This window comes from Peromyscus leucopus, chromosome 9 (genome assembly GCF_004664715.2).
Source record: "Peromyscus leucopus breed LL Stock chromosome 9, UCI_PerLeu_2.1, whole genome shotgun sequence".
Taxonomy (NCBI): domain Eukaryota; kingdom Metazoa; phylum Chordata; class Mammalia; order Rodentia; family Cricetidae; genus Peromyscus; species Peromyscus leucopus.
The window spans coordinates 79447735-79460389 of NC_051070.1; the positions used below are offsets into that span (position 1 = coordinate 79447735).

Below are 12655 nucleotides of genomic sequence, written 5' to 3' on the forward strand. Positions count from 1 at the left end.
TCATTAAAGTGACTCATGACTTTCACTGTTAAGAAAGCTTGGTTAATTATTTAGTATTTATGGCACAGTATGGCTGTCTTTCTGGGAAGATCATTTTCCCATCTTTCGTTTTAAAGTTTATCCAAAATTAATATCCTAACATGTGGATTCTTGCTGTGTGGTAATCAAGAATTTACAGCATATCCTGTCGTGTATGTGAATCACATCAGAGTATCTTATAAGGACTCAGCAATGTAGACCTAAGAAGGGACACAGAGCATAGAGATTACTAATCCTCTCAGCTTTCATTGCCTTTGGGGGCATTTTCCATTGACAGTTGCTCTTGTCATTACCACTATTACTTAGTTGGAAATATAAGTATTGTTGATTGAATGCATAGACAACCAATTTTCTCCTTACAGAAGCCTTTAAATTTTGTGTCCTTATCCCCAGTTTACAGGCAAGAAAACCAAGGCTTGGAGAGGTCATGTTGCTTCAACAACACAATACAGGTCATAGGTGATACAGCTAGGATCTTGAGTCATCTGTCCAACTTGAAAACAGCCCAGTTGCCCATTGCTGATGAGGTCAACTTGTAATGTGTGTGTTTTGCGTTTAAAATATTCAGGTGCATTTGCATATAAAAAGAGGGTAAACATAAACCCAGAAAAAACATGGTTCTAGTTTTCTTTTTTGTTGCCAACCAAAATGAAGCTTGGGGAGGAAAGAGATATTTTTTTTTTCAACGTACAGATTATAGTTCATCATGAGGAGAATTCAGGGCAGGAGCTCAAGCAGGAACCTGGAGGCAAAAACTAAAGCAGAGACTATGGAGGAGTGCAGCCTACTGGCTTGTTTCCCTTGGCTTGCTTTGCTATCTTTCTTATATAGCTCAGGCCCACCTGCTAGGGATGGGATTTCCTACATCAATCAGTAATTTAGAAAATGCCTCTATGACATACCCATAGGCCAATCTGATGGAGGCAGTTCCTCGATCGAGATTCTCTTCCCAGATATGTCTGTTTGTATCACACTGACAAAAACTATCCAGCACAGACATTGCATTCTTTTTGTAGAGAGAATTAAAAAGGCTCTATAAGAAAGTAGCAAGGCTCTTACCACCTGAGTTTTGTGATAACACGTTATCTGTGTATTTCATTGAGAAATCCAGCGTGTAAGGAACTGACATGTTTTGTCTCTTCATCAGCAATCTGTGTCATTTTCTTTGTCTCCTAGAAGAATGCTTTATTCTTAGGACTAATTACTCAGGTAGACACCCTGTGCCATGCAAATGCTCTGAGATCCACTGCTGTCACGGTTGCTCTGAGCTGAAGATTACAGAGCACAGAAGGACTCAACAGAGCAGGGAGGGTTCACACACCACCCCTCTGTATGCCCCATTTATCTCAGCACAGTTCAGATGATCTATGTGTTTATTGCTATTGAATCCCATCTTATCATTTGAGCATTGGCATCATTAAAAGCTGTTGTCAGGAAGATGAATAAATTATCAACCCAAACCATAGCTAAGAACTTCCTGATAAAGCCATTTAACAAGTGGGCTTAGCGTCATGGTAGATCCACACTAAACAAAGAGTGTTTTCTATTTACATTGAAACAAGCGCAATGCCCTTTAGGAAAAATGCACAACAAGTGCAATGTATGAGAAAAATACCTTAAAATTAAACAAAGAGCCTACTTGATGTAATTATCATTAGCTTTGATCAATCATTGATCAGAGGCCACCTGTCAAAGATAGTGGCCTAGGAGACACTGTCTTAGAGATGTTCTTGGGTGAAGCCCTAATGTAGGTGGACAGAAGAGACTTGATTCTCTGTGCTAAAAAGAATATAAACTAGAGCACTTATTGAATATATGTCCCATCCCGATATGATAAGAATAAACTTGTTGGTTTTTTAGGGTTTATTTACTTGTACTTTCTATGTCTGCGTGTTTTGCCTGCATGTATGTCTGTGCACCACATGCATGTGTGCAGTGCTAATGAAGACCAAAAGGGGGCTTGGATCCTCTGGAACTCGAGTTACAGGCAGTTGTTAGTCACCACATGGGTTCTGGGAACTGAGCCCCAGCCTTCTGTGAGAGCAACAAGTGCTGTTAACTGCTAAGTCATCTCTCAAACCCCCAAAGGTAAACTCTTAAGTGCATAACTCTGATCAGGTGCTTAAGAGCGGGTATTAAGAAAGGTACAAAGATACAGACTATAACTTGGATTGTTCAGGACCTGAGATGCTGTCCAGTTTATAAGGTAATGGTCCACGTGGAGATTTAAGCCATTTCAATGATTAATTAGCATCTTGTCACTCATGCTAGTTCCATTATTGTTATGAGTTTACAAGATATTTTTTGAGACCCAAAGTTATGTGAATAACACTGATTTATTTGGAGTGCACTGCAAAGACTTCCTTTTCTTTTAAAATTAGTCTTGATAGTCTGGATATTTGGTACATATATCCTAATTAGTACACAGGGAAGGTAAGGCATTGATTTTGACCCTTACATCCAGATATTACCAAGAAAAACTTCTCATTGGTGAGATCATTACTCCCCATTGTCTAAAGATGAATTCTACAGAATCTGTGTCTAAATGATGTTATCTTTTCTTTTGCTTTGATTAGATAAAAAGGTGAGGAAAGTTTATTAATCTCCCAGTTCATATTAGGAAGGAATATTCAAGGGTTCAAGTATTATCAGATTTTACTGTATTCATTTTGCTTGTTCTTTGGGGACAGGGTGTCATAGCCCAAAGAGTCCTCTAATTCACTAGGTACCCAAAGATGGCCTCTAACTATTTATCTTCCTGCATCTTTTGGGGGCTATAGACATATGTGTTTGAGAGAGAGAGAGAGAGAGACTGACTATGAATTGCAGTAATTTTCAGGAGGATAACTAGAAACTAATCCTTTGTAAATATCTAAGTGGGATGGCATTCTCTCTACAAGTGGAACATTTCTGTTTCTGGAAACACTGGAGTCCCAGGGAGGACTTTTGGGGATGATTGACATCCCATATGCCCACCTTGACAGAACAATGTTGGATATAGAGAGGCCAGCTTCCTCTGGATCTTCCCAGAAAACCCCACAAACACATGAAGTCTTGCTAGGGTAGTTTGACCTCAGCAGTCTATCAATCTACCTCCTTGTTTTTGCCTGAACCTCTTGGGATGCTCTGTTGATAATGGATACTGTGTCTTACACATCTTCCTTTCCAAGGAGATGCCATTGCATTGGAAAGGTAACATAAGATTATAATAAGGCTACTTGATCCCCATCCCAACTCAACCACTCAGTTATATGAACTTGGAAAGATGTTGAAGTCTCTAATTTTCTATTTATAAACTAATGATTTTAACAAATACATAGTTTATGTAATCCTTTTGCAAAGATCAAATCCATTAGTATGTGTAAATGCCATACAAGTGAATTGAAAGAGACTTGAGCATGAGCTGAATGAGGCACTTTCCAATCCCAGAGCTGTAGAAATTCACATGTGAAGGACTGGAGCGATGGCTCAGTGATTAGGAGCACTGGCTGCTCTTCCAGTGAACCTGGGTTCAATTCTTAGCATCCTAATGGCAGCTAATAACCATCTGTGATTCTAGTTACAGGAGATCCAATGCTATCTTCTGGCCTCTACAGGTAATGCATGCACATGGTCCACAGATATCCATGTAGGCAAAACACCCTTAGACAAAATAAAAATGAATAAATCTTTTTAAAGTGTATGCTATAAAATCCATTGAAAAGAAAATCCTAGACGAAGGAAGCTCTGTAAGGATACAGATTTTCTGTATACAAGGATACAAGTTATCTAATGAGTCAGGCTTTTAGGCTCGCTGCTAAGGATGCCTGCAGTTAGAACACTGAAAGACAAGAACACTTGAATAGGTCATGGCACAAGCACAGATTTAGAGTTGGCAATATTTAGGTCTCATTCTTGAGGGAACAAAGACATCAGCTTGTGGTTTGTTTAGGGTTTGACCTAAAGCAAACAGCAAAACAACAACAACAACAAAACAAAACACAACATAGAGTGGGAACTTGAGAATGAAGTAGGTTTTGGAGTTCTTCACAACTGGACTCAGAGTTGATATTGGAGACAGAAGGGTCCCTAGTGCTCCATGAATGACATCTTTTAATTAGATTAATCTAGCAACATTGCAGCGGTGAGCTGGATGAGTAGAGTCTGCTAGTATTGAGCTTATTGAATTGATTCATGGCTGCAGTGCCTTGAATATGACCTCTGGTGGTCCATAATCCTGGTGGAGATTGAGAAAGCCCCATTCAATTTTAAAAGGAACTAGCCTTCAAGAGTAGGGAGAATTTGAATGTTAGAAATTATTGCGCAAAGTGCTACTTTGTTTCTCCACCGGTCCCTTCCCTCTTAAATCATCTTGAATGCTTGTTGTGTTCCTAAGCTGCTTAACATTTCCTTATTCTCTGTAAACTACTGTTCCCTTCACCCCTTGTCATCTAGACTTCCTCATTTTTCCCTTCTAATCTAGAATTGAGAATGTACTCTCTGACTGTTCATTGGAACATCCACTGTCAAAGCATATAGGATGCTGTTGTAATTATACCCCTGTATCTTTTTAGTCCTTTCCCTCTTGTCCATATCTGAAACTGAAAATATCTGTTCAAATCCTTGATCTTAGCAATTAGTTAAGTAGTATGCAGCTGGTTGTCTGAGGACAGGCTCAAACTCCGAATCATCTCTGTTCAGGTCTGAATGGGAGTCTTCTTGAGCAGTAGTACCTGTAATTAGTGCGCAGTTGCTAGGAAATTCTTCTGAAGTTGTGGTTATCAAAGTGGGGTCCCCAGACAACAGCATTAGCAGAATTTGGGAAATTGAGGAAAAAGCTAAACGTTAGATCCCTAACCCAGAGTAGTGAATCGGAAACTCTGGAGCTGAGGCCTAGCAAGCTTTAGCAAAGCCCTGCAGGTGCAGGCCAGAGTCTGAGAACCACAATCTGGAAGACCTAGCCTCATGCAGTCAAAGGCAGGAGGTAGAAAAACAGAGTTTGGGGATATGAGGCAAAGGATGGAAGCTTACGAGAAGGGTCAGTACTTCCCCCTTTGAGATGATGCAGGATTCCAAAGGGTAGCCTTTGGAAGGAGAACCCAGGAAAGCTCTTACCTTGTGCTTTGAGAAGTTCCAAAGCCAAGTTGAGGAAGTTCCATCTATGGAGTCATCATGCTCAAGGGTACTTACAGGAAATTTTATTGTTCAGTGGATGTAGAAAGAGATTCATTTTCATACAGAGTATCTTATTTCCTCTGGAGACAATGAATGTTAAGCATTTGCTTTCAAGAAGTTCATATTTCAGCCATGTCCTATTGCACCTATCCCATCAAAAGGAGCTTTGTAGTGGGGATCTTTAGAAAGGTCCTCAATCTTAGATTTCTCATCAACACACTAAATGTCCCCAAGGCTTCAATATCACGCCCAATCCATATAAATAGTAGGAACCTAGGAAAGGAAAGTCCATCGGATACAAGAATTACATCCTCTACTTTCCCAGTTACTCATGAACTAGGCATGAGTTAGGGTTGGCCAGGTTGCTGCTATCTGAGTTAGAACTGGTGTCTTCTTTCTATTCTTATGCCCTCCACCCCCAGTTGGCTTTGCATGTTCACCTAAAGCCTTTTCTGATGTGGGCATGCCTCGTCAGAATGGCAATCTAAATTTAAGAATGTGACTCAGAGTCATTTTCTTTTGTGGTTTTAAATAGAAGCCCTGTTTCCCTGCTGCTGTCTGCGAATATAGACAAGGAAACTCTGAGGCTTTGCACAAGACAGAAGAGGCGCTTCCATTTCGGTTTCCTCCTGCAATGAGTAATTGTCACCAAGAGAAAGTCTCTTGGGGAGAAAAATAAATCCTGATAGGCCAACCTTTTGGTTGTTGAGTTAGGGATTCTCTTTTTAAATGATCAATGAACTCCATGGGTTGTTTCCATTTGGGGAATGAAATAATGGGGCTTTGGCATCTCCGCTCTGTGGCCTCTGATTGTGTGAGAGCATGAACTATAGGCACTCAGAGGATTTATCTCAGAAGGGATCCTTGATAAATAGTTCTGTTGGCACTTGAAAAAACATGCAGGGTGTTGTTCCTGGTACTCCCATGGCAGGGCAAAGTTGCTGAAAGGGATGTAAAATACATCCCCAGAATGTTCCAATTCCACCAGAGGCCCCAGAGGCTCAGTTCAGTTTTTGTCTCAGAATTCCCCACCTTTTGCCCCTTATCCCAACATTGTCCATAGCTCAGGATGTGTTTCCAATACCTTGCACCTCAGCTAGAGGAACAGCCACTCAATAGCAGAACAGCTTGTTTCATTGTTTTTGCGCAAGTAGAACTCTGTGAATGGTAAGGAAGGGATGATTAAGACAGTTCTAAATTTTGAACAGCCACTGAAAAGGTCTATTATGTTTTCTGTATTACTTTCTATAAACGGGGGTGCATTGTTGACATATGGTTTTCAACATGGCATCCTTTAAACCTTTTCATTGTTGCACTTAAACATTGTACAATATGGAAAGGACCAGAACAAAAGGAATGACCAGGAAATCAAGGAACAATGGAGAAGAGTTGCTATGACCTGCTTGTTTATTCTTCTTTGAATATCTCTTCCCATTTATGTTGAGCAAAAATAACCCCAGTGACACTAAAATGCCATCTCTCTACCACAGTCCAGAAAAATCTTTTCCAAGAAACCCCTAAATTAATCCACAAACTCTTGGAATTAATAGGCACTAGAGAACTCATGAGAGCACCCAAATCCCACCCACATCTCCGTCGATGAGTATTGGGAAGGCAATATTGAGCTTATTGCTTGGCCTTAATGAAGTAATTATGGATGTTCCTTGAACCTGGACCCAAGGCTTTCCTTTGGTTCCCTTGACTATGTGTACAACAAAATAGATGACTGTAGACTTGTAATGCAGAAGCCAAGTTCCTGCTAGCACAATGGTGCATGTGAGTGTGATGTTTATTTACAAATCTCTTGCCTCCTCACTCACTTATTCTCTTACACACACACACACACACACACACACACACACACACACACACACACACCACTTAATTGATTAATTAATCGTGTATATTGCCAGTGGCTCTTTACTACAGAGACACATACTGTCAACTTATGGTCTTTGCGATCTGTAGTAGGTCTTTCCTGTCAACCTTTATGCATATGCACATTTTAGGAACACAGTGTATTCTTGTTCTTGGCAATACCACACCATAGCTTAAGAATTGCGGACAAGTCCCTTGTTAACTACAGGCCCTGGTTTTCATTGAAATGCATGCTGGGGGGTGGGGTGGGGCCACAATGACAATCAAAGAACAGTGGTGGGCTGTTCCCTGTAAGCTGTTGTTCCTGCCTCTCTGCAGCACTGGGTAAACCAGATTCCAGTCTGTCTCCCCTCTCACTTTTCCTGCCTTAGTGAGAACTGACAGTTGTCATTCCCTTTGTGAAAGAACCATTTTCTGTTGCCTTTGTTCAGTCTGCTGACTTTGTAAATGCAAGAATAGGTTAGCGGGCCTTTGTGTGTGGAGGGTTATCACGTATCAGTGGTTTGCAACGCGACAAGGGGCATGTTTGATTTGGAATCCCAATGAAGAATGGGGCAAGCCAGTGCATGTCACATGACTGGAGGTTCCCATAGACTGACTTACTGTGCCTCTGAGTGGGCCCTGCATTCCCAGGCTGCACCGATTCCTGCCTGTTGAACAGCCAAGCATTACCCTGACTGAAGTACAACTATACTAACTGGTATCGTATGCAATGATTTCTAAAGTGGCAACGCTGTTCAGAAATCTTCCCTGATGCACCTCTCCAGCTCCCTCTCTCTTGGGGGGAGAGGTCCATGTTTGCTTCCCATCTAAAGAAGAATGGGGGAGGATCTCTCCATTCTCCCTCCCTTTTCCTCACCTCACCATCTTAATATTCCTGCTTCCATTTGCTTACAGGCAGCAGTATGCTGGAATTTCTTTTATAGTATTGAGATGTTTGTGAGACTTTGATGCTTTCCCACCTGGCCCAAACTTCGGGACTGTTCACACAGTGGTGCTCTGATCAGTTTGCTGTGGGAAATCTCATGAAAGCCATGTACCAGTTTGTATAGTGGTACCCTTTAGAATTGCCGACTCTTGAACAAAAGGAGAGTGTGCTGGGGGTGCAAATTGGCTGCTTGGCACACACACACAAAGCCCCTTAACCTGCATGCCAACTACGACAACAAACAAAATTAACCCTTAGAGTACTGCTTCCATACATTAATTTAATGGTCTTGGAATTTTATTGTTGAACATTGCTTCTTTCCCCAGTGCAGAGTACCATGCAGGAAGTCCGTGCTTCGTCTAGCCAGAACAGTAACCAGGATCTTCTCCCCCAAAGCTCTCTTGAGATGCTCCTGGGTCCTTTACAAATCTGCTAATGGCTTTTATAAGATCCAGAAGTAACTGCTGGAAAATGGGCTCCACTTCTAATGGGCTGGAGGGCATAGGGTCTGAAGTTTTAGCCTTGTCATGAGTCCTTTTAACCGAAGAAATCAGTTCTTTAAGGGTTAATGTGAAATCAAAGAATTTGGTAGACCTTCCTGCTTGTCCTTCCTCCAAGGAGTCTGCATGATCCTCTTTTGAGTCTTAGATCAACTGTTGAATGACTATTAAAAAAATAAATATTTAAAATTACACACCCCCCAGCAAATAAAAGAACCAAACACTGAATGGTTGAATGGAAAGCCCTTTGGCTAATGCTTGCTTGATGGTCACAAAGGGTAGAAAGACCAAATGTATTCAGTGAGCATTCATTTTGTCCTCTACCCCCCCACACACCGTTTCTCAGCATTGTAGAAGCTGGAATGAGGTTGGCCTTGTCTTTTATTTACCTCTTGCTTTTTCTTCTTCCCATCTACTAGCCCAATAGAATCCTGCCAGAATTTCTACAAAGATTTCACATTACAGATCGACATGGCTTTCAACGTGTTCTTCCTTCTCTACTTTGGCTTGCGGGTAAGTTTGGCAGCATCGCCCTGTAGGTACTGCAGTGGGGTGTGAGAATCTGAAACTCCAGGATAAAATGCCACCCGTGATGGCTTTCCCAGGCAGTGTGACGCCTGAGGTCTCCAAGGTGGACAAACACACCTGCTTTCTGGTTTGGGGTCTGTGGGAAAGCCCATGGCTTAGCTGGGCATTTTTCTGTAATATGTGTGTATTTTGGTTCAAGGGGGGAGGGGGTTTGAGACAATGATACTTTCACTTACTCAGTGTTTCCCAGTCCTCTCTATTTGAACACCAATGTGGTCTTTGTACTAAAAGGTAAATTGAAAAAAAAAACAAGTATCTTAAGCTTGCCAATTTATATTTCACAGTGTTGAGATTACAACTATCAGGTCCAACCAAGAGTGAAAGCTGGTGGGATTTGAGGGTCATTACTAGATGGTGTCATGGAGAGTTTTGTATGGAAGTGCAGACATGTGTGGATGCACATATATGTGCTTTATTTCCGATTAGATTTACATTAGAAAGACCAAGGAAAGTGAGATTACTCAGCCTTCTCCATGAGGCTGTCAGGGACCACAGGAAATAATGTTGTCTGATCATTCTCTGAGACTAATATGGCATATAGTCATTTTCTAAAAAAGGTTGTGCATTCGTCCAAACAAGCTAGCAACTGATGTACAGGAAAATATGAGAAGAGCAGAACATCACCCTCCAGACCCCACAGAAACCCAACATTTATCCTTTGACAAAAGGACATATATTAAGTGCTGACACCATGCTTCTCATTTTGTTTTTCTGTCTTATTTCTCTTTTCCCCCAGTTTATTGCAGCCAACGATAAGCTGTGGTTCTGGCTGGAAGTGAATTCTGTAGTAGATTTCTTCACAGTCCCTCCTGTGTTTGTGTCTGTGTACTTAAACAGAAGTTGGCTTGGTAAGTCGGTTTCCTTTGCCTTCTCACTGGCTCTTACGGGAGGATGGATGAAGGACCTAGGCTGTAGGGAGGATCCTTGTGCTGGGCTGTCGCCATTGTGTCTGGCTATGGATGGAACTCTTGGAATTTTAGAACTGGATGGAGACAGCCCAGAAGGATCTGCCGAGTTAGTGCTTCAGACAATGAATGTGATCCTTGTTGAAGTCCTGTGGTCATCACCATCACAGCCAGGACTCATGCATCTCAAGTCACTGGATTCACAGGCTACTCAACTCCCTCTGGGGAGGGGGGAATGTTCCTCGGTACTAGGCTCAACAGGGCACTCCCGGGATCAAGACTAGGACAGTAAAACCGTCAAAACTAGCTCCCAGAATGCTTAGATTGATATTTCCATGTTCCTCTCTGATGCTGTGTGCAATTTTTAATTAACATAAAAATATTTTTGCCTCCATGATGTTGACTGAGGAACAGGCCAAAACATAATTTGGAAGACTTATTTGAGAATTTTCTCTATCTTTACTTTTAGAGGGTTTTGTTTTTGTTTTTGTTTTTTCATTGTTGGTGGAGGTGGTGACAGTTTTTTTGTTTGGTTTGGTTTTTTTGTTTTGATTTTTGATGGTCATGCGGGGTGCAAGACTTCATATTTTTCACAAAATAACATACACATATTGTAACCACTGAAAACTTTGAAATACCAAACAAAGAAAACAGCAGGTATTTCTTCTACTTTCATCCTTCATGGACCACCTCCCAACCCCACACCCATGCCTAGAGTTAACAAGCTACACATTTTTCTGAAAGCTCATCCCACACTACACATAAACAAATGGATGTATACTTGTAGTCACACATTAGAGGGATGGTGATGTTCCTATAAGAAATTCTTTTAAATAACTCTATCCCTTTGCAATTCAGCTCCTATAGTAACACACAGTAGACATCCCTTCAGCTCTGTAATAAGGGAAATTGCATAGCCATTTGGGTAAAATTCCGTTTTCTGCTGGCTTTATAGTGGACCTAGCCAAAGGACCTAATGGATCACCTGGATGCTTTCTTTGCCATTCTGAACAATATTTTCATAAACACTGTCATCCATATATTTGTGAAATTCCATTTCTATAGATAGTTCCATATTACCAGAAGAGGAATTGCCAAGTAAAAGAGCATGAATAATTTATTTTGTAGACATTGTTAGATAATGTTCTAAAAATATTGTGTGGAGATGTATTCACATCGTGCAAGGCACTGGGTTTGAAAACAACTGTCATATATTTAGAGCAGAAGCACACATTTCTAATATATAACATATCTAGTGGTTGCCTGCACACTCTTGATGCATGTGTGTAAGTGCACCTGTGTGTGGGGATATCCTTAATTAGATCCCGAGCCCTGGGCTTCTCATTGGAATCGTATTCTCGTATTGCTGAGTGGAAAAGTCTCTTCCTGGCTCTGAGATGTGCCTGCTGAGGACGGTTTTCTAGACAGTATGCCAAGATCACAAGAACTACATGCAAATGTGAGATGTAGTCTGAGTATGTCTGTGAGCCAGGACTTCCAGGTACCTCCGCCGGGCTGCTGACTGGCCTTGTGACCTGGGGTCTCTAGTTTCTTCACTTAGCCCAGGAAGGACATAGATAGAGGGTCCTGCTTTATAGTTCCTGGAAGGGCAGGAATTAGGGACCTAAAAAACCTGTAGATGATGCAGTCTGGTGGGAAGCATCAAATTAAAACTGAAAACACAGAACACTGGCATGTTGGACCATAAAATAATAAAAATATTATTATTAATATTAATAACCACAACAATCAAAAGAATCAGTCCACTCTCATAGAAGAAAATGCCTCTAATGAAATACTTTTGCTTCTCAGTAACTGCCCTTGGGTGAGATTCCAAACCTTCCTGCCTGCTGTGGAGAAGTCCTTCCATCTAAAGCCAGCTCCAGGAGCTTCCTCTGTCTGACTTAATACATAGGTTATTACTCTGGGAAGCAACCATTGAACTCATGAGTCACCATAGAAACAAGTGAACATTCTCAGGAAACAGGCCTCTAAAGAAGGAAAAGGACCATTAGTTGTGAGCATTTTGGGCAGCTTTGTCCTCATCCTGCAAACTGGAGGAACACTACCTTCACTGACTGGGATTTGGGATGAGACACAAGAGATCAGTCTACCCGAATGCTACACACACTTTTGAGGGTGGAGGCAGGTGATATTGCTGGCACCATGGTGATTAAAAACCAGAGGGAACACCAGGGCCTGTGTCTTCTTCAGTGCCCCACCCATACTGTGTTGCCATTTTAATCGTTGGTATAAGCTTGTGTATTATATAATAAAACATATATACATTGAGTGCATATGTCATCTAAAGACACCCAACGGTACAGTCAACATAACAGTGATGGGTATTCCAATGCTTCAGTGTGGGTCCTACTGCCTCTCAGCTCCATCCACTCCATCTTCAGAGCAAACGTAGGAGGTGGGAATTGTTAGTGACTCCATGTTTACAGATCAACCACCTGAAGCTCAGAGATGCTGGCTCTCTTGTCCGGGTTCACACAGCCTGGAAGTGTGTGATGGGCAGTTTATCCCAGTCTGACTATTAGATGTCTACACTCCTTTTCTGATCTTGGGCTCCTAGCCTTAACCTTGGAAGACAGGGAGTTTTTGAGGACTGAGTTGGGAAAGTCTGTGCCTACTCTGCTGCTTGGTTGGCATCACTC

General features: G+C 41.6%; 1 protein-coding gene across 33 annotated transcripts in view; it reads left to right on the plus strand.

Moving 5' to 3' along the window:
- The window catches only part of Kcnma1 (potassium calcium-activated channel subfamily M alpha 1), a 709897-nt gene that overhangs the window by 406300 nt on the left and 290942 nt on the right, over nucleotides 1-12655 (plus strand). For all 33 annotated transcript variants that reach the window (XM_028879652.2, XM_028879686.2, XM_028879668.2 and 30 more), the window contains exons 4-5: nucleotides 8919-9012; nucleotides 9824-9935. In XM_028879652.2, the coding sequence (XP_028735485.1) occupies nucleotides 8919-9012; nucleotides 9824-9935 (206 nt within the window). The remainder of the gene's footprint in view (nucleotides 1-8918; nucleotides 9013-9823; nucleotides 9936-12655) is intronic.